Raw genomic sequence first — 22,701 nt, 5'->3', positions numbered from 1 at the left:
ACCAACCTCAATTAAGCACTAGATCTTTGTGGAGGTTATATATATATATATATATATATGGGGAGGGGTTAGATTTTTTACAATAACAGTCCCAAAGCTAAATTTCAAACTCACCAATGGAGGCGTATGGCATGAAGGAATGCAGAAAGCCCTTCCATGATCAAAAGGATGAAAATCGTCAGAACTGCAAAGAGAGCGATAACCGGAAGCAGCAGCAGGACTCCGTACGTGGTGTCCACTCGGAGGCCCACTCGCATCAGCATGGCCCACAGGACATCAGATAACTCTGCAAAGGCATCAGTTTGCAGAATGAACTTCTGTTTACATTCCATGGGTCACTTCAATTAGCTAGTTGGACTGGTTTCTTTCTGACAATGCTGACTTGTTATCCATAAAATAACATACACACCTACATAATACACATGTAAGCTGCTTCTCGTGTACAAGTTAAACAGCACCTTCATTGTCTCAGACACTGAGGAAGGCTTGGCATGCCAGAAAAATCAGAGGCCTGCCTCCCACCAGGAGACCTTGACCCAAATGGGGGTCGGCTGGCTCTGTCCCAAGGCAGCACTGGGCCAGGCCACAGGAGGCCGGGGTCCAGTCCTGGCTCTGCTGTAACTGACCAACTGGGTGATCCTGTGTCAGCACCCTCACTGGGCTTTGGTCTCCTCCTCTGTAAAATGAAGATGAAGATGGCTGGAGGGGTCCATCCATGAAATTCCAGACTTTTAGCTATGCTTATAAAAATATCAGGGTAATAATAATAATTTTAAAAAACCCTCTATCATCTAGTGGTTTTCATAAGTACAGGCAATCTTTGCTTTGTACAGTAGTGCAGGAGCATAAAAATGACCATGCAATCAAAAGTGTCCAAAGCATCCTTGATAATCAATGGGAGAAATTACAATTGTTCTGGGACCTTTAAAAATTTTTGTCAAAACATTAAAAACTCTCTTACTGTCAGTTATAAATGAATAGGGAAATGAAAAAAAATAGTAAACCTATTTTTAAAACATTAGGAACATTGAGAATTGTTGGGGGTTTTTTGGTGAGAAAAAACTTATCATGGGCAGTCTGAACAGTGCTTGCCTTCTTCTCATGTAACATGGGCAAAGTTGGGCACCTTGACACGGAGCAAGCATCTTTTCTAATACTAAGCAAATTGTCCTTCTCTTTCCTAAGTTTGTATCAGCTTCCAAGATTGAATCCTTTGCACCTTCAGTGTCCTGAAATATGTCCTGGAGTCTGTGTGACATCACTTCTTCTGGGACATGTGCATCTTCATCACAAAGTTTCCTCATTTACATTAATAGATGTGCTGCACCAAGTTCCTCTGGCTGCAAATTTAGTCGCTCAAACGGCAGCAGAGTCAAAACTCCCAGTCGGCTATTTCTTCTATAACTCCACTCACATTCAATTCCCATTCACTTCCAGCATTATCGCTTTTCGTTTCTCTGCTGCACTCTCATCTTTGTTGGCCAATTCCCTCATTCAATTATCCATTTTTAAATGCCACGTGGGTTTATCAATGGCCCACAAGGAGGCGTCAGCACCACGCGCTTTGCTGTCTGTGCATGAACTGAACAGCAGATACAGGGGGACCAATCACCAACAGACTCTGAAAGAAGTGATGTGATTGGTCACTGACCGTGACACGCACATGTGCTATTTACGCAGTGACACGTGGACTAAAGAGCTAGCAGTGACGCTTGTGCTTTACACACGTACTCACAGTGAGCATACTGTGGTAAATGAAATCTGAGCCGAGTTGTTGGGGGACTAAACCGTGGTAACTGAAACTTGTGCACTGTCAGAACCAGACGAAGCGGGGACAGCCTCTAATAGAAACGTCTCATCGGCAGTGTTTTAGGACTTGCTTGACTTCAGTAAACAGTCACACTCCATAAGGCAGGACTGAATGCAATAACAGTAATAACAGAACAATAATGGTAACAGCAGAGTGAAAGTGTCTATGCCAGAGGTTCCCAGGCCTTCTCAATTCTCAAAGCCCCATGTGTCTCGGTAATTTTTCACAGCAACCCCAGGCCAAAAGAAACACCCAAAAGAGCCGTGTATTAAGTGGTTAAGTCCACACAACTCAATAGCACTAGTTCACACAGTATCTGAAGAAGGTGCTGTTTCCCTCAAAAATGTAAAACGTCCCACAAGGCCCGGTGAGTTCACTGTGCGCTGCCTGCGGGATGTCTCAGCACCGAGTTTGGGGACTGCAGGTCTACGCAAAAACTTACGTGCGTGAGCCAAACTGAGAGCCCAGAGCCTCAGGTAGGAAGCGGTGTTGGAGATGCATCCCAGGCAGTACTCGATGGAATGAATTACTTGGGTCATTAATATTTCTCCAAAATTAAACTAAGAGAGATTACACAACATGTGTTGGATTCAGTATATTACATGCATACTTCACAAATTAATTCTTGAGCTAGTCTTAGTAACTATAAAACATCTAATGAAAAAATAAGACATTTACCAACCACAAGATTAGAAGACTATTAATAAATGTGTGTGTTTAATAGATAAGAGCATTCTAAATACAAGTCCGACAAGTAAAAATCATACAAGGGCTCCCTGGGCAAGACGACTCTAACATTCTGTCCAGCTCTGCTTTTTGTTTTATGATCCTATAAATTATTCATCGTCCCAAATTAAAATACTAAATTACATAAGAATTATAAAATATTGATTACGAGAAATTTTGTTTAGTCCTTATTGGTTAGCCAAGTAAAGTTTCCAAGAAAATAGAGTAGTGGACATGCTCTGTTCTGTCTGCCCAGGACTGCGCCTCCCTTCTTTGGGGGGGAACTGCCTCTTCCCCCATCTAACCTTGTACCCTTAGCCACAGTTGTTATGGGCTGAACTGTGTCCCTCCAAAACGCATATGTTGAAGTTCTAACCCCCTATGTGATTACATTTGGAGATAGGGCCTTTAAGGAGGAAATTAAGGTTAAAAAAGGTCATAAGGTGGGCCCTAATCCAACAGGACTACTGTCCTTATAAGGAAGAAACCAGAGATGCACGCACACAGAGAAAAGGCCACACGAGGACAAGCACGAAGATGGCCATCCACAGCCATGGAAGGGAGGCCTCAGGAGAAACCAACCCTGCCGGCATCTTGATCTCGGACTCTCAGCCTCCAAACTGTGAGAAATAAACTTCTGTTGTGTAAGCCCCTGTGTAAGCCCCAAGTCTGTGGTTATGGCAGCCAGTGCAGATTACTACCACGGTCATTGGTCCAGGGATGGCAAGTGACCCTAGCCAGGCCAATCACAGCACTTCCTGGGGTTTTTCCTAATAGTAACAAGCAGCTAAAAGTGCTTTTCTCTCTGAGTGACATACTGAAGAAATAAGCCCAGGGCTAGCTGTGGCCGTGGATCCAACATCGTGGGGCCAACAGTCTTCAGAATATGAAGCAAACTTGCAAAGAAAAATCAACCCAGGCTTCTTGGAATTGGAGATCTAAAAACCGATCATCCTGAGGCCAACTCTGCTCCTGTCCTGACGTGAGCCAGGAGACTCCCCTTGAAGCCAGTGTGAACCAGGTCTCTTTCTTGCAACTACAATCAAGTTCTGACTGAGACGAGAATTTTTTGCAAGCAACGTTCATGGCAGCTTAAGTCACTTAATATCACAGCTTGTAATGTTAACACCATAAATTCCATCATAAAACTGAAACAACAAAACGTTAACCCAAAACTCTTACATTATGACAACCGTATCACCAAAACTGCATTTGGAAAGCTCTGAGTAACAGGTGTTTTGTTTTAAAATGATTATTATTGTTCTTATCAGGAGGATTACCTCTATGAAAGCTTGGTCACTATCTAATGTTATCAACAGTAACTGAAATGATTACCTCTCCACATGTCACTTCTCTGCATCCATCTTCCATTTGGTTACTTCCCTCTTCTATGTCTTGGCTTCCCAGCAAAGAAACTTCTTCCTCACTGTCTTTCCTTATAAGTGTGTAACCATTCTAACAACAACCAAAAGAGGACAGAGTCAATGCCTTTACACCAAAGTCGTGACAAAACCAAGGTTAGAGCCCCTTCGTTTCTCTTAACAATTCAGCTCTTCAGGAATAAAAAAGTTCTTTAAAAGAAAATGAGCACTTCGTACCCACTAGGATGGCTATTACTAAAAAAAAAAAAAAAAAAAAAAAAACGGAAAATAACAAGTGTTGGTTAGAGTGTAGAGAAATTGGAACCCTGTGCACTGTTGGTGGGAATGTAAAATGGTGCAAGTGTGGGGCCAGCCCAGTGGCACAAGTGGTTAAGTGTGCACGCTCCCCTGCGGCGGCCCGGGGTTCGCCGGTTCAGATCCCAGGCGCACATCGACGCACCGCTTGTTAAGCCATGCTGTGGTGGCGTCCCATATAAAGTAGAGGAAGATGGGCACGGATGTTAGCCCAGGGCCAGTCTTCCTCGGCAAAAAAAAGAGGAGGATTGGCAACAGATGTTAGCTCAGGGCTGGTCTTCCTCACAAAAAAAAAAAAATGGCACAGCTGCTATGGGAAACAGTGTGGCAGTTCCTCAAAAAACATAAACAGAGAGTTACTATGTGATCCAGCAATTTCATTTCTGGATACATACCCAAAAGAAGTGACAGCAGGGACTCAAACAGACATTTATATACCTGTGTTCATAGCAGCATTATTCACAATAGCCAAAAGGCAGAAACAACCCAAGTGTCCACTGATGGATGAACTGATAAGCAAAATGTGGTCCATCCATGCAGTGGAATATTATTCAGCCTTAAAAAGGAAGGAGATTCTGACACAGGCTACAACATGGATGAACCTTGACGACATTATGCTGAGTGAAAGAAGCCAGTCACAAAAGGCCAAATACTGTATGATTCCACTTATATGAGGTACTTAAAGTAGTCCAATTTATAGAGACAGAGAGTAGAATGGTGGTTACCAGGTGCTGGGATGAGGGGGAGGGGGAGTTACTTTTTAATGGGTGTGGAGTCTCGGTTTGGGAAGATTAAAAAGTTCTAGAGATGGATAGTGGTGCTGGTAGCAAAAATAAATGTACTTAATGCCACTGAACTGTATAACACTTAAAAATGGCTAAAGTCGAAAATCTATGCTATGTATATTTTACCACAATTTTTACAAAAGAAATAAAGTAAAAAACTAGACACACAAGAAAACAGTCTGGAAAGAAATTTAACAAAATGCTAACGCTGGTTATAATTGGGTGGTAGAACTTAGGGGCACTATTTTCTATATTTTCCATATTTTCTATAATTTAGTTATATCATTTAAATTAAAAAACACTTTAAAGAAAAAAATCAAGAGGCAAGAATAAGGAACAAAAACGGCTTAATGATGACGAGCCGTACTGAAGGATTTCATTCTGACTCCTAATAGGTGCACTGTTCATTACGGCAGGGCCTGTTCCCACATGCCCAGGCACAGCAGGCTCTGCATGAAGCTTCTGCAGAACAGGCAACACATCAAGAGACTGGCACCCTCTGAAAGGTGTTTTCTTTACCAAACCTTCTATAACTAAAAATAGACTTTGCTCACCATTTACAAACATGCATCGAAAGTCACACTTACCCTGCTCACCCCAAAGCAACTGCGCCCGTTGTGCAGCCATAACAAAAACAGTGGTTTTCCCAAGAAGAGAACGGGAACAGACAATGCTGTGACAACCAGCAACAGTCTCTGGACATGCTCCTGTTGGTGCAGGAGGGAGGGAGTGAATTAAAATGCAAAGACACACTAACAGCGTCATTGGTGCCCTTATTAAATGAGAGAAAATCAAGTAGAATGTCTCTTTATGAACAAGGAACATAAAGTAAATGCAAGCCAAATTATATTTGCCAGTGGATCTTTTCCTAAACTCATAGCTGAATTGTAGAACTGAAGATGAACCCTAGTGACACAGTGGTAAAATATAATTTTGTTTACACCAGTAAGGAATTTGTAGGAAATTTCTCGATAGAGTCAGACTCCAGCTAATAATTTTCTGAAAACACTGTAAATGGGAAAATACAAACACAAGCTATACATTTTTTAAATTCTTGGTTCTGTTTTTGTTTTTGTTTTATTGTAAAGACTACTTGAGGAACATGAGCACGTAGTAACATGTAGTAAAGTGGATTTACTTCTACACGTGAAAAATACTGAAGAAGCATTCAGAACAAAACTAAAAACATTTTCTTAAAAAAGGAGATTTGCAGTTACTTAACAATAAATCGAGAGCAAAGCATATTCACGCTTCCACGGCCACTGCAGTTTGCATGGTTTTAAAGGATCTGGAGGTGGCTCTCAGACAAACGACCAGGCATTGCACTGTCCCCTGCTTATCGCTCTCTGTGGCTGTCCCCACATTAAACATAGGTTCCCAGGGCCATGTGCACCACTCCGGTACGAGGTGGTATTATCTACGTATTCACATCTCATACCGCACCACCAACACAATTCACCCCTGAAATGCTAAGAAAAGTGGGGGCCACGTGCAGTGTCATGTCAGAAGTTGTGAGCAGTGTAGTCAGGTGAACCGGGTTAAAATCCGGGCCCCATTGGCAGCACAGGCCTGCCCTGAGCCACCAGGATGATCCCACCTACCTTAGGGGGCTCTTGTGAGAATTAAGAAAGAATCATCAAGGAAAGGACATTTTCAGGCATGCAGTAGGTGCTAAATAAAGGTAGCTGCCTTCACTGATCTTTCTGACCACAACACCTGTGCCCCACTGAACTCCCTTTTGTATTTACCTAATCTATGTCATTCTGCACTGGTTCAATAAAACAACGATAAAATACAATTTTTAAAAATCGTGAATAAGAGAATACAAATAAAAGTAGAAACCCAAACAGTTCATAAAGGATGCACATACGCAGCTGAGAAATAAAGCCCACAGTCACATAAGCTGAGCCTCACATCTGACTTACAGCCTGTAGCAGTGAATGAAGGTGAAAAACAAAACCAAACTGCAGGGTCAACACGATCTAAAAGAACACAAGCCCTGGCTAAGGAGAGCACAGGCTCTGACGGTAAAAAGCGACACCGTGCTACATGGCAGGCACATCTTCACCATCGTCCTTAGGCAGGATGCCGCAGCCCTCCACACCGCACAGAGATCCTCGGCGTAACTACAGCCCAAGCTAACGTTCACTGAGCATCTGGTAGGTGCCAGGCACTTCTCTAAGTACCTGGGACACGTTAACTGTATGCTATGAATTGGGTCCTATTTTTATTCCCATCTTACAGATGAGGAAACCAAGGCACGAAGAAGTTAAGTAATGTGCTCAAAGTGCCATTTCGAGGAAGCGGCAGAGCTGGGATGGCAAGCAGCCCTCAGAGCCCCGCCTCTCAGCACCAGGCCACACTGTGGATGAGATGGCATTAGACAAATGCACGATCACAGAAAAGCCATTTTTGGAGAAGGCCAGGGTGCTGTGGTCCAGGTTCCAGTTCTCTGATGACCTGGTTTGGTCAGAGATGATTTTAAAGACACTGGGGAAATGGGGGGACTGGGCAGCCCTCAGGAACCCTCCCATAACACACTCTGTTCCCACCAGTTTTGACAGCTACTGAGCGGCAGCAAGTCCAGATTATCCTGCCTGACCAGAGCCCCTAGGACAGCACTCAGAGCAGGATGGCAGCCTCTTGTGATGACAAACAGAGAAACAGAAAGTCCCTACGTGCCTGTGGGGCCTGTGGAAGCACCTTTAACATCCTACTGATCAAAATAAAAAGACTAGTGGGAGGACTTCTTTTAAGCTCATAAGAGTAGAAAAGAAGATTACTCACCTGCCCTGGGTAAAGAACGTTTGTTTCACTAGTCGGGAATAAAAACATGTTAATAAATTCAATCAGAATGCTAGGAGCAACTCTGGAGGTTTCTGCTGAATAAACCAGCCACTTATAGATGATCATAAATATAAGGTATCCAAATATGCAGAGCATGAAGAGAAGTTCTGGGATGGAAACCAAATAAATATTGAACTTCTTCCTGAAATGCCTGGGGGAAAAAAGTAATCAATCAACCCATGAACAAGACTGGACTGAGATAAAAAAGTAAAGAGTAAACTAACCTTAAATTCTTTATGACAAAGCCTACCTCAGCACAACATCCTTTGTCTTATAATAACTCATACTAGTGATTCAGATATATCCATGAAGAAAAGAGATGTGAGGACAGTAGAAATGACTAGTGTGTCACCATCAGATCCAGTTGGAGAAAAAAGATACAATCTCTTACTCCTAATATACTAGCTCTAATAAACAAAGTTTCCTCATTTATTAAGCGAAAAAAGAATATGACAAAAATCACTTCTAGAAATAACTATGAATTTACATGCTGCACGTCTCCCTCACTTGAAGGTAAACCCCATGAGGGCACAAACGTTTCTCTGTTCTCCCCATTGCTCAGTCCCTAGTGCCTGGAACAGTGCCGGGCACATACTCTGTGCTCAATATGTATTTGCTGAATGAATGAGTCACTGAAACTGCCCCAAAACTAGATCATCGAAACAAAATCATGTAACACAATCCACCATCACACTGGCTGCCTTTTACCAATATAGTCCACCACCAAGAAGCAAAGTTTAAGAAATACCAAACTTGCCTTATAAATACTGCTTGAAAAAAATCTGTACTTACAAGTGGTTAAATATTCCCAGAATGACTCCAAAAGTCATGTGAATAATTCCTAAAATCACAGACATTTTCATTTTGAAGGAGTTTAGAAAAGTGAGACGATTTGTGGCCAAGTTCCAAATCTAAAGACAAAAGAAAGAGAAACAAGAAACCTTTAACTTCCTTAAACTGCCTTTGGATAAACAGGTGACACTGGAGAAGGTTCCTGCCCTACGTCAAAAGGCAGCTGAAAATTTAAAAAGAAAGCAACGTTCAGACTTTCTTCATGACTGAGAACTGCTGATTTTCTTAAACCAGGGCCACAGACTGTTAGGAAACAATTCCATCTTTAATATAAAGTTCAAAGACTGCCAAATGAAACAATATCGTGTTTAAGGATACAGGCCTGGGAAGTAATGCTAAGAAGGAAGGCAGAGGAGGAGGAGGCAGAGCTCCGGAGAGCAGGGCCCCCTCTGGGTAAAGCAGGAGGGGGTGTCAGCGGGACAATTCACGGTCCCGGGCTCTCTTACCCTGAGCAGGGGACAAACAACTGTGTGTGTTACAACCTCACATACACATTTCATGCGCTCTTTCGTATGTACATTTTATAATAAAGTTTAACTGCAAAAGAAGAAATTTAAAGCAGAAATGCAGCAAGTGGGCAAGCTGTGCTGACTGCAGAGCCAGGCCCCTCGACCCCGCGGCTGGACGCCCCTCCTCCAGGTCCCCTCTCACTGACGGCCTCTCTGACTCTTTGAAAAACTAATTCCTACAGTCCCCCCTTCAGAGGGGTTAGGACAAGGGAAATGGGGCTTATTAGGACAGAAAAGCTCATTCTTTTTAAGTGAAAATAAGATTTCAGCATGAGGTGTTTAGGGCTGGGAATTGAGTAAAAGGGAGGCCAGTCAACTTGATTGACTTAAATACCTGGGAAAAGCCTGTTAACAACGGTCACTGCAGGGGGTGAGGAGTGAAGGAGAGGTGGGAAGGAGAGGACGGCAACGCAGCAAAGAGAAACTGCCAACAGGACGATATATAAAGTGTACAACGTGAAAGTCTGTCTTCGAACATTAAGTTAAAAAACAAGCTGGGCAGGGGCTGACCCGGCGGCGGCATAGTGGGTAAGCTCCCGCGCTCCGCTTCCGCGGCCCAGGGTTCACAGGTGTGGATCCCAGGCACGGACCTACACGCTGCTCATTAAGCCGTGCTGTGGTGGCATCCCATACACAAAATAGAGGAAGATGGGCAGAGATGTTAGCTCAGGACCAATCTTCCTCAGCAAAAAGAGGAAGACTGGCAACAGATGTTAGCTTAGGGCCAATCTTCCTCACAAAAAAAAAAAAAAGCTGGGCACAGAACTATCTTTTGGGTAAAAAAGGGGGAGAATACAAACATGTATTTGTGTTTATTTGGATATCCATAAAGAAATTTTAGAAGGAAATACAAGTAACTGACAACAGCGGTTCCTGGGACGAGAGAAGACTGGGAGCTGAGTGAGTCAGGCCAGGATGGGAGGAGCCTTTTGAGAAGACTCTGACTGACCTTTTATACAGAGAAAGGATATACCTGGGTCTACTTGTGAGCCAGATCAATGCAACGCCAACTTTTAAAATTAAAGCAAAAAGAAGACAAAAGCAGACTCCAATCTCTTCCTCCTCACAAAAAATAAAAAAATAAAAAAAAAAAAACACTCAAACTTCCTTCCTTGGAGCCTTTATTCAGAAACATTTCTTTCCTTAAAGCAAGGCCATACATTATTAAGGAATCTGGCTCCAAAATGCTGCACCTTAAAGAAAGTATCCTACAAGTTTTCTCAAGTTTCCAATTATATTAAGACTTACTGCAACAATGTTAAATTATACAAATTATGTTTAGAGACAAGATTGAACAGATTAAGAAAGAGTTAATTTGGAGAGCTCAGACTAAGGAATGCTAGACTTTTTTCATTCACTTTTTAGTTTTTCATCACTGTACACAACTACATCATATCCCTCCAAACCAATTTTGAGATCGTGTCTAAAATCCTCTTTTTTTTTCTTTTTGTGAGGAAGACTAGCCCTGAGCTAATATCTGTTGCCAAGCCTCCTCTTTTTGCTCAGGAAGATTGGCCCTGGGCTAACATCCGTGCCCATCTTCCTCTACTTTATATGGGACGCCGCCACAGCATGGCATGATGAGCAGTGTGTCGGTCTGCGCCCAGGATCCGAACCCCCGAACCCCAGGCCCCCAAAGTAGAGGACATGAACTTAACTGCTACGCCACTGGGCCGGCCCCCTGAGCTCTTCTTTTAAGGAAAACCCTCAACAATCCAGGGAAACACTGCCTGGGCCTCGTGGGAGCCAGCCTGCTGAGCTCTGTGCAAGTTGGGGTGGGGCAATCCTGACCCTCTGGTGCCACTTCTTCATTTTCCTTCTCCCAACACTTTCCCCTTTCAAACAGTTACCTCCGTAAGCACCGTGATAACCTTAAGCTCCCTTTCAGCTCAAAAATTCCATAGTATTTCTTTCTAGATCAACGGGTAAAAAAATAATTCACGTATATAAAGAGGAAATTTAAGAAACAGCATAGATTAATGGCTCCTGAAGTGCCACTTTTCACTAGAGTAAAACAGGTCAGGAAAGATGAGAGACTGCAGCCCATCTCTCTACGCACGACTCATACTCAGGCCCTGACCTCGGCTTCCCAAATGGACAGCTCAGCTTCACCTACTGACGTCCAGGCGGAAACCCCAGAGCACCTTCCCCCTCGAGTGTGAGCCTGTGACCCGTGCTGAAGTCTGAGACACTGCCGTGACAGCTAACACCAGGTGGCACCACAGAGGAACCCGAGATAATGGGCAGGAAGAAGTGCACTCACCGGGTCGATACCAAGTGGATAAGGGCCTCGGAACACTCCGGGAATGCTTGGGTCCAACTGCAAAATCTTGTTGTGCCTGACGACACTGTCACTGTAACAGAGAGCAGAGTGAGAAGGCTCCCTGAGGAGGAGGAAGGATCTCAGGAACCCACCTAAAACCCCATTTGGTGACAAAACACCTACTTCCAGAGCACCATCTTCTCACGCTCTGCTGGAGCATGACTGGAGCTGTACATGGCGGACACGTTCCACCCGGAGCCAAAAAGGTTGACCGACTTTGAGAAGCAGTCGTTGTAGATGAGGCCCGTGTACACGGAGAACAACCCCATGAGCAGGAGGATGTACCGGCCGTTGAAAAACATCCGCATGATCTGTGAAGAGCAAAGGGTGGTGAGCAACACAGGATCACTGGGCAAACATGTTAACGGGATCAACGTTCATCTGGGCATGTTCTTAACCACTCCTCTCAGGGTTTCTCAAAAACAAACTAATGTGACGAACGTCCTGTCACACGGAGATGCCAGACCCACACCTCATACATCTCAGTCAGGGCGAGTATGATTATTGCCAAAAGTGAACACGTAAGAAGCATCTCTTCTTTGGTCAAACAGAAGATAACCATTACTAACGCTGCCCAACCATAAGTAATGAGCTGGAGGGTTTATATTTTTACCTCTTGTGACTGACTGAGTCTGGGGTGGTTCTCATTTAACACCAACAAGAGGGCAAACAAAAACATCACAAAGCCATGTCCAAAGTCTCCAAACATCACGGCAAACAGGAAGGGGAAGGTGATGATGGTGAAGAGAGCTGCAGGGAAAGCGAGAGACTCTGAATCACGGGAAGGGCAGAACATTCTAGTGAATGTAAACACCTGATGTGCTCCAGAATTCTCAAGAGAGAACTGATAGCTTAAAAGTAATGCTTTATACTAAATAAGATGACAAAACAGTAGTAGTGAGCCTACCTCTCCAAACATCCATTACATCCTCATATGAAAAAAAAGTAACAATGCTGTATAAAATACCAAGACCTGCGAATTCAGACTTCCCACCTGGGTTCACCTCTCTGTAGCTCCCGACCCCGTAGGCATCCACGATGTTCTGAAATCCCTCGGTGAATTTGTTGGTGCGGATCAGAGTCGGGGGTGTTTCTTTTGTTGGGATTATGTTCATAAATGAGGGGATTGTAGCACCGCTCTCTCTCTTTCACATAAAAAGAAAGAAAAAGAAAAAAATTACTATCCAAGAGCTCATTCAACAAGTACCGGTTGCCTGCTATGGCCAGGTCCTTGCGTGGCTACATGGAGAAGCACTAATTTCCACCTGAGAGGTTCAAGTACAGCAGGGGCGATGGGAGGAACTGCAGAAGGCTTCGGGGGGGCAGCACCCAGGGGCTGTGGTCCTGCAGAAGGAAGGGCACAGCAAGGCTGAGTGAATGGGAACAGGAAGGGAAGAGCCAGGCCTGACAGGTATATGCACATATAAGTGGTCCCAGAATCACCAACAAAAAACTGAATTTAACATTTTATCTCTCAAAAATGTTCAAGAGGGGCCAGCCCTAGTGGCCTAGTGGTTAAGTTTGGCACACTCCGCTTTGGCAGCCTGGGTTCAGTTCCCAGGCACAGACCTACACCATTCGTCTGTCAGTGGCCATGCTGTGGTGGCGGCCCACATACAAAAAGAGGAGGATTGGCAGCGGATGTTAGCTCAGGGCGAATCTCCCTCAGGAAAAAAAATAAAGAAAAAAATGTTCGAGAGGAATTTAGAAACAACTACAGTATTACCTAATAAAACCAAAAAATACACAAGAGTAAACCAAAATGTCAACATCAGCATGGCAAAATCATATACATAATTTTTTCCTTCAGTGTTTACAATTCTTCTGAAATATATTATATTGATTTATACTGGGAGAAAAAAATATTTTTAAATAGAGTAAAACAGGTTATTACCAGAAAACTGGATTTTCCAGTCAAATTCTATTTCTTAAAACACACACAGGTAAAGGTATTCTGGGGAAATTCCCAGCAGTGGCATAGTTTTGAATCTCCCTGAATCCCCTCAAAGCAGGCAGGACAGCTAGATAGCAAAACCAAAATCCCACGGACAACATTTATAACAAAACTATGTCCCCACTGACCACAAAACACAAATGGGTGGGGACAAACCACTCAATGCCACAAGACCTGCATGACAGCAGCCTCCAGACCAGAGGAGGCGAAGGAAGCAATGGGGCATTTGAGAGACCTGAGGAAAACACACCCCAAAATAGCCAAAAGCATTCCCCAGAAAGCATGGCAGGCCAACCCAAGAAAAGCGGCTGAAACTGGGAGGGGTTTTGTGCAGTCCAGGAGTGGCTAAGTGCAAGAAGTCTGAAGGGGCCACGGCAGGCCAGCCCCCGCCTCACGGAACAGACCAGCCAGGGCGCCCTCCTGACGGGGTGGCGGGGGAGGGGGGGTCCCACACTGAGGAGAGACCGCTGGGAGTGAAATCAAAACTGAGCCGGAGAGCAACAAAGAGATAGGAAAGAGAAGGTCCAGACAGAGAGGGACAGAGGAGGTCTCAGGTCCAGGAGCTAACGTATTTCTGATCAGTGCTCACAAATACTAAAAGAAAAAACTCGGTGAAGTTAGGAAAGCAATCCTGAACCTGCCTCCTTTTAAAAGTTCCTTTTAAAAGTTTACATGTCGGGGCTGGCCCGGTGACATAGTGGTTAAGTGCGCGCGCTCTGCTTCAGCAGCCCAGGGTTCGCCAGTTCAGGTCCCGGGCGCAGAACTACTCACTGCTCATCAAGCCATGCTGAGGCAGCATCCCATATAAAGTAGAGGAAGATGGGTGCACATGTTAGCCCAGGGCCAATCTTCCTCAGCAAGAAGAGGAGGATTGGCATCCAATGTTAGCTCAGGGCTAGTCTTCCTCACACACAAAAAAGTTAACATATCCTGCAAAACTAATTCTGTATAAATATGTGATGTATTTATATTATACGTAATAAATAATTTCCCTGAGTATCTTAAATACACATTCATATACATGAATATACACTATGTATAATATAGAATTTCCTTGAGTATGTTAAACATGTTTCAGAAAACTAATTTCATTTAAAAGTGATCAAAAGAAGGATGGAGGTCAAATCTTATATAAAGTTACAGTAAGAAAAAGGACTAAGCAGAATAACATCATACGGACAATGAAAGCACACCAGAAAGACATGCCCACATGAAAATTCAACTATTTCAGAATGAGCTAAAAGAATTAAAAAAATAATACATGATATGAAAAAGCACACCAAATCAAAATCAGAAAGAGCCAGAAACAAGATAAGAGAACTCAGAAAGGAAAGAGAAATAGAAGAAACAATTTATTTCAGAAATGAGACAAAATTAGAAGAAACTCAAAAGTGAAGAAACCTTCTAATAATGATGCTGTAAGAGAAGTAGAAAGTGAAAAGAAAGGAAATTTTTACAAGTCAAAAAGAAGTGAAGAAAGACAAAAAGGATTCAAGGAAAAGTGACGAATATTGAAGATCAGCAAAGAAGGTTCAACTTAAGGAGAACACAAGTTCCTGAAGGAAAAAAATCAGAGCAAGAGAGTAGAACAAATACTAAAAGCTGTAATTCAGGAGAGCTTTCCTGACAGGAAAAAAAAAAACTATATATTGAAAGAATACACTGTACGTCTGAGATACCAACTCAAAATGGCCGTATTAAGACATAGTCTAGTAAAATCGTTGGTCTTAAGAAAAAGAAAAAATTCTTTGAGCACCTAGGACAAAAAAAAAAAAAAGCACATGACATATAAGGAAAAGAAAATTAGATTAATATTAGGCTTTTTGTTAGACACTATGCCAGAACAAAACGGAGTAACATGTTTAAGATACCTATAGAAACCAAAAGCAAAAATTTTTAAAAATGAGCCAAGGATTTTATTTCCAAAAAACTAACTTCCAATGATAAAGGCAGGAGACATACACTATTGTCAGCACGTGAGAACTCAGGGAATACTGTTCCCACAAGCCCCTGGCAAGGACCCTAGAGAACCCCACCTCAAGCAGCCAAGATGACCAGAGCCGTCAACACCAATCCGGTGGTTTGCAGGCCGGCAGCCTCGACGTGGCCCAGTGTAAGCACGGCGCTGCCCGCCATGAGCTCTGCATCAGCACCACTGTGCACCCCAGGCCAAGTCAATCGTACTGGCAGCAAAAAGACATCGTCTAGACATCGCTGACCGGCAACTGCTGATGCAGGGCGATTAGCTGGTTCCCACCGACACTAGAAAACGTTTTAATTGGCTGGTTATGTCTACGAAAATCAGCCCTTTTTCAAAAAAACTAATGGTGCAAGGAGAAACGAAAAGCCACAGGAGAGACAAGAAAGAAGATAAGGGAAGGGAAGAGGGGAGAATGTGAGGACAGGACACAGTGAAACGAGCAGCAGAGAGCGCATCCCCTTCACAAGGAAATCAGCTGAGTTAGAAGCTGCGAGATGGAGCAGAGACTTGCTGTGCAATGTGGGGAGGACAAATGCCCACTGACACCTTACTAAGACGCTCTCAAAACACACCAGGCGGGTACCTCTGGACATGGGAGAAACAGCAATCCGGACCATATCCAAACTGAATACAGAGACCTTGAAGGTTAAAAACAACACACACACACACACACACACACACACAACACATATAACAAGAATAGTAGTCATGTCCCTCAAAACTGAGGTTACCTCAATAAGTAAGAATCATCTAGATCTTTAAAATACATGTCTCATATTCCAAAAAAACTAATTATATTTATGTATGACCTTCTTTCTCAGCACTGGGTATTTTACATTTGTGTCATTACAGACATTACATTTTACGTTTGTGCCACCACAGAATTATGTAATGAGACAAAATGATTAACAAAAAAACTCACATGAAAGCTTGTTTCCTCAACTGTCACTCGAAATACATAAATCTGTTATTTCCAGTGAAGAATTGAGTTTTGATACAGGAAAACCCTCACAGCAACATGGGAGACTGACCCCATAGCCCTGGAGTGGGAAAAGCCCATTACAGTAGTCCCCCCCTTATCCGCTGTTTCAGTTATCTGCAGGTAAACCAAAACTATGGATAAGGGGGGCTACCACATTCAAAGATCAGAAGCCATAAGAGCAGAGATTGAGGAGTTCAACTACATTTAACAAAAAACTTCTGCAAGACCAAAGCAAATAAACAGAAACACCAACACAAGTGACAAATGGGGGAAAATATTTTTTCTCATATCACAGACAAAGAGCCAATAGAAATAGTAAAAAAAAAGACCAACAACCCAGTAGAAAGTGCACAAAGCATGTGAACAGAGTTCACCAAAAAAATAAAAATTCAAAAAGCTCTTAAACATACAAAAAGATATTCAACCTCACTCAAAATAAGAGAAATGCAATAGCTGGCAATATCTGTCAAAACTGATCCAGCAACTCGCTATCTGGGAACTGATCCTAGAGGTAGATTTGTGCACGACTGAACCATGACAGGTCACGGGCTAGTCACTGCAACGGTATTCATCAAACTGGAAACCACCTAAACGACCAGGGAACCAGTTAAACAAGCCATTGTACATCCATACAATGGGATACTAAATAGTATAAAAAACAGGGAAGTTTTATTAAATGAAAAGAACAATGTGAATAACATGCAACCTTTTGTGAAGAAAAGGAAACAAAAATATCTATCCCTCTCTGCTTATCTGTGATTAAGAAACTCATACATAACACACCCAAAACAGTGTTATCTCTGAGCAGAGGACCTGGACAAATGAGGCTACAGGGCAGGAGGAAGCACCTTTCTGTGTCTTCTACATTGTTTTGACTTAAACCATGTGACTATGACTTCCTCAAAAGAGCGAATTAAAAATGCATGAGCACATACACATCCTCGAATGACTGACTCTCCCTAATTCCAGTTCAAAAGAAGCATCAATATGGTGCCCTCTCATCGCTCTACGAAATTTTCTTTATTTCTCTGAGTTTATCAGTTTCTCTGGTTTCCCAAGAGAAGGGCCAGTCTTTTTTTGTGTGTGTGTGAGGAAGATTAGCCCTGAGCTAACATCTGACGCTAATCCTCCTCTTTTTTCTGAGGAAGATTGGCCCTGGGCTAACATCCGTGCCCATCTTCCCCCACTTTATATGGGACGCCGCCACAGCATGGCCTGACAAGCGGTGCATAGGTGCGCGCCTGGGATCCAAACCTGTGAACCCCGGGCCACCGCAGCAGAGCACACACACTTAACCGCTGCACCACCAAGAAGGGCCAGTGTTTTTGGTGCTGGCAGGAAGGGAGCGGCGGCCTTACCGACCCCTCCTCAAGCGCTCGGCGCAGACCGGGCAGGTCAGCCTCGGGACACCAGACTTCAGCAATGAGGCACTTGTTGGTCACGTCGAAGCTACACATGTTCAGCATGTGGTAAATGGCTTTCATTTTCTTCACCTGGATGACTCGGCTGTAGACCGACTCGGCGGCTTTACATAGCACCTGCCTTAAATAATCCTCGGTTTTGTGAAGCACCTGGGTAAGCACAAACAGAGGCTTTCAGCAGAGTAGGCATTTTCCAGTTTTCACCCACGGGGCACCTGACTTCCTTTAGGGGAGTTTCTCCCCATTGATGGGGGGTGATTCCAGGTACTGGCCTTTCCTGGGACAGTTAAGGGAGTGGTTCATTCCTCCTCCGGGCCCCCAGGACCTCCAGGAGGCCAGCAGAAAACCTAAGCTCAGCTAATCAGATGCTCTCTTGGCAGCTGCCTCTCCAGAACATGACCCCAGGGGCACAGGAAATGGTTAGAAGTCGTGATCACTGTGACAGCACGATGGCCTGGCTGCGTCCAGAGCTCCCCGGTTCTTCCCCATTCCCAACCTCGGCCCAGCTCCCTGTCAACCTGTGAGCCACCAACTCTCATCCCATCCCATTCTGCCAGGAAATCCTCTTTTGCTTAAGTGAGTCAGAGTCCACTTCTTGCCACCAAGAGCCCTTACTGACATAAGTAGAAACACCAATTAAAACAGTGCAGGTAACATAACAGCCACCACTTTAAATGGGGCTTGTCTTCTCTGATGAAGAATTATCTCCAACATGTTAGAGATGATCAAAGAAGCTTTTTTAAAGTTCCATCATGATATCCACGTTTCTACCAGGCTGCTAAAATACAACTTTCATGAAGAGGAGGGAGGTAAGTGACATTCCAGTCTCCCTAAAACATCTTGATTTGTCCACAACCAAAATTTTCCATATTAAAAAAGAAAGTAAATGGATGTGTAAATGTTTGATAAGCCTCAGATAAGAAGGCTTTACTTACAGTATACAGATCTTGAATGCGGGTATTGAGGCCCTCCTGAATCTCCCTTCGCTCCTCGATAGTACTTGGGTAGGGGTACACGTGACAGTGGTAACTAGAAGACAGAATCAACACGGTCTCACATCCGCCAGACTAGAAGAGGCTACATCGAACAGCAGAATTCCATCAGCCCACCACCTGGGGCTAGCTCCTTCCAAAATGGATAGAAGCAGCCCTCTGGGAAAAGGTGCAGACACAGCCACCTGCCCACGGGAAGGCCCTGCACACAGCCACTCAACAAACATCTACTGAATTCACATTTAGCAAACTCTCTCTTGGATCCAAATTCTATTTCTGCCCTCGATGATTCCTGGAAGCTCGTTCCCAATTCCAACTTTCTGAAATTCACCACCATCCTTTAGTTGGGAATCATTAAACAAGTTCGAAACACAAAAACAAAGACAAAGACAAAGAGGGGTCGGCCCGGCAGTGTAGTGGTTAAGTTCGCACACTCCGCTTCCGCGGCCGGGGGGTTCACAGGTTTGGATCCTGGGGGCAGACCTAGACACCACTCATCAAGTCATGCTGTGGCGGCATCCCACATTAAAAAAAAAAAAAAATAGAGGAAGATGGGCACAGATGTTAGCTCAGGGCTAATGTTCCTCAGCAAAAAGAGGAAGTCTGGCAATGGAGCTTAGCTCAGGGCCAATCTTCCTCACTAAAAAAAAATAAAAATAAAAAGACAAAGCATACACAACAATCACCTATAAAAAGAGAAAATAAATGGAACAAAAAGCTCTGGTTTCCCAGCAACAGCCTCTGACACATGACGCAGTAAACCTCTACATCACCCCACGGGCCAATGTCTTCCGAGGGCCGCAGGACACCACAACATCCTGGGGCAGGGAGAGCTGTGCCTCCCAAACTGCAGTTGCTCCTACATGGCCTTAATATTTTAATGCCATACTTCACGTTTTTCTTTAAGTTCTGACTATTAAATTAAATACTTACTCTTATCCTAAGCAATGATATCTGTGAAATCATGGGTTTGTGTGCTGGTTACTACATAAAAATAAATATGTATCTATTAAAATAACAGGTTTGTCCATATAATATCTAAAATTACTTTCCATACCACCAGTGATTGAGTATCAAACTCTGATCCAAAGGAAATACTCAAGCCCCATCCTGATCCTGCAAGAAACAAGGCCATCTAAAATTTCCCTGAGTGGGCCGGCCCCATGGCTTAGTGGTTAAGTGCGCGGGCTCCGCTGCTGGCGGCCCGAGTTCGGATCCCGGGCGCACACCGACGCACTGCTTCTCCAGCCATGCTGAGGCTGTGTCCCACATACAGCAACTAGAAGGATGTGCGGCTATGACATACAACTATCTACTGGGGCTTTGGGGGAAAAATAAATAAATAAAAAATAAATAAATAAAATAAAATTTCCCTGAGCCTAAGAAAACAAACGAGTTCTTTTGAGTTTTTTATTTGGCTTGACTTATTTTCCCATCTGTTGACAAGAATAAGTCACAGGTGGATTCTTGTTACAACACAGCTCAACACTGACTGCTGGCTCACGCTGCACCGGAGCCTCTTCCCTGCATCACCTCATTTAGTCCTAACAGTCCTGCGAGAAACCTGGACTTGGTGACTCCTGAGTTTGCCCAGTGAGTGAGCGGCAAAGCCAGGCTCTGAATCCAGGCAGGCCACTCAGAGCCCACACTCTTCACCACTCACCATGACCCCTTCCCCATGGTGCAAAGGAGAAAACCGCCAAGTGTTCAGGAAAGATGAACCACGTGCTCAATGATGACAGAGAAGCTTATGTGCAGCTAAAACTATGAGGAAGGCACAAAATATTAAAATCTGATTCCTTCTCCAATTGATCCTAAGTCCCAAGGAAAAAAATCACATCTGGGAATGTTATTATCATGGTCTCTACTTTTAAATTATTTTAAGTATTGCACTGGCAAGAGAGGTAACAAATTGAATGTTTAAAAACATGATATTACTGAAAGATATCATATAACAAAACCCAGCAGCCTTTGCACCCGCTATATTTCTCTTCAAACACAGAGGAACATTTAAGGAAAACTAGAGGTTACTGAATATAAAGAAATAAATGAAATGAAATTTTCTTACCAATCACATATCTTCTTAACCTTGTGGCCAATCTGCTCTCCCCAAAAGGATATTAAAAACACATACCATTTTATGACTTCTCCCTACAAAGAATAAACAAGGTTAAATGTTACTTCTGTGTCTAGAACTTTGAAAACTGGCAGCTCAAACTCCGTCAGAGAGTTAGTTCATTCACTCATTCAACAAATACTGTCAATCTTCATTATGTGCAGATTCCATAATTGCAAATTCACCCCAAAAATCATTTATAACTCCAAAATCAATACTCGCAGTGTTTTCTCGGTCGTTTGCAGACATGTGGAGCAACAAAAATTCTGAGTCACCCAACCTGCATATTCCAGCTGAGTCAAACAAGGAGCATTCGGCCTTCTTGTTTCAGCTCTCATACTGTTAACAAGTGTCCTTTTCGTGGTCTGACAGTACCGAATTTTTCCCATTTTTGGGCTTTTCGTTGGTGATTTCACTGTTTAAAAAGGTCCTCGGGGGTAGTGCTGAAGCACTGTCTAGTGTTCCTGGGCACAGGAAGACTGTGATGTGTCTTACAGAGAAAATACGCGTGTTGTATAAGTTTTGTTCACGCATGAGTGACAGTGCTGTTGGCGGGGAGTTCAATATTAATGAGTCAACTATATATTAAGTAAGGTATCTTTAAATAGAAACACACATAGTGGCCAGCCCGGTGGTGCAGCAGTTAAGTGCACACGCTCTGCTTCAGTGGCCTGGGGTTCGCAGGTTCAGATCCCGGGTGCGCACCAACACACCGCCTGTCGAGCCACGCTGTGGCGGCGTCCCACATAAAGTAGAGGAAGATGGGCACAGATGTTACCCCAGGACCAATCTTCCTCAGCAAAAAAGAGGAGGATTAGCAACAGATGTTAGCTCAGGGCTGATCTTCCGCACAAAAAAAAAAAAAAAGAAACAAACATAAAACAAGGTTACCTACTGGCAGGTCGACAAACATGTGAGCAGAAGCTGGCAGGAACCTAACCCTGCATGTCCCCCAGGAGCAGTGGTTCAGTATTCACAGAGACTTTATAGAACATAACCACTACGAATAATGAGAATTGATTGTATTTACAAAGATTCTACAAATAAAACGGAACAGGTTTTTGGCCTGTTTGCCAGACGCTGGTCCAGGTGCTAGGAATACAGCGGTCAAGAAAACAGACAAAAATCCCTGACCTGGGGGAGGAGAAGAGGAGGGGAGCTTATATTCCAGTTGGCAGCGAGAGACATAAAGAAAATACATAATATGTCAAAGAGAGCTAAGTGCTAGCTATAAAAAAAATAATGCTGAAAGGGGCGATGGCGGGGGAGGGGCGGGGAGCTGTGATTTTATAGGGTGATCAGGGAAGGCCTTCCGAGAAGGGGGCATGGGAGCCAAAAGGAGCGAAGGAGGTAAGGGAGCAGCCCACGTGGACAGTGGAGGAGGAGCCTTCGGAGCCTCAGGAAGAGCTCACGCAGAAGCGAGGTGAGGGAAAGCAAGAAGGCCAGCAGGGCTGAGGAGGCGTGGACAGGAAGAGAGCAGTAACACAGACGGGCAAATCAAACCCCACGTCCTCTCCAGAACCAGGACCAAGAGAATGCACACAGAAACGTAAGCAGTGGCACTCTGCGAGGGAGGATTACAGGTGACTGATTCTCCTCTTCATGTTTTCTATATTGTTCTCAATTTCCTATAATGAGCGTGCATTTCCTTTGGAATCATGGGGGAGGAGCTGCATTTTCAAGATATACAAATCTCTATCCGTTTCTTGTATTTCCTCACAGACATT

General features: G+C 43.8%; 1 protein-coding gene across 1 annotated transcript in view; it reads right to left on the bottom strand.

The window, feature by feature from the left end:
- ATP6V0A2 (ATPase H+ transporting V0 subunit a2) overlaps window positions 1-22,701 on the bottom strand; it is a 40,103-nt gene that overhangs the window by 3,625 nt on the left and 13,777 nt on the right. The window contains exons 7-19 of the mRNA XM_004430067.3: window positions 20,927-21,009; window positions 18,802-18,895; window positions 17,804-18,016; window positions 12,523-12,673; window positions 12,142-12,278; window positions 11,652-11,839; window positions 11,469-11,559; window positions 8,637-8,755; window positions 7,785-7,995; window positions 5,585-5,704; window positions 3,872-3,991; window positions 2,253-2,370; window positions 115-286 (exon numbers count right to left, since the gene is read on the bottom strand). Coding sequence (XP_004430124.3) covers window positions 115-286; window positions 2,253-2,370; window positions 3,872-3,991; window positions 5,585-5,704; window positions 7,785-7,995; window positions 8,637-8,755; window positions 11,469-11,559; window positions 11,652-11,839; window positions 12,142-12,278; window positions 12,523-12,673; window positions 17,804-18,016; window positions 18,802-18,895; window positions 20,927-21,009 — 1,817 coding nt within the window. The remainder of the gene's footprint in view (window positions 1-114; window positions 287-2,252; window positions 2,371-3,871; window positions 3,992-5,584; window positions 5,705-7,784; window positions 7,996-8,636; window positions 8,756-11,468; window positions 11,560-11,651; window positions 11,840-12,141; window positions 12,279-12,522; window positions 12,674-17,803; window positions 18,017-18,801; window positions 18,896-20,926; window positions 21,010-22,701) is intronic.

The sequence above is a fragment of the Ceratotherium simum genome, chromosome 35 (genome assembly GCF_057802395.1).
Source record: "Ceratotherium simum simum isolate JZ-2026a chromosome 35, ASM5780239v1, whole genome shotgun sequence".
In the NCBI taxonomy this organism is placed as follows: domain Eukaryota; kingdom Metazoa; phylum Chordata; class Mammalia; order Perissodactyla; family Rhinocerotidae; genus Ceratotherium; species Ceratotherium simum.
Note: the sequence above shows the minus strand (reverse complement) of the source record. Positions and strands in the feature narration are given on the sequence as shown.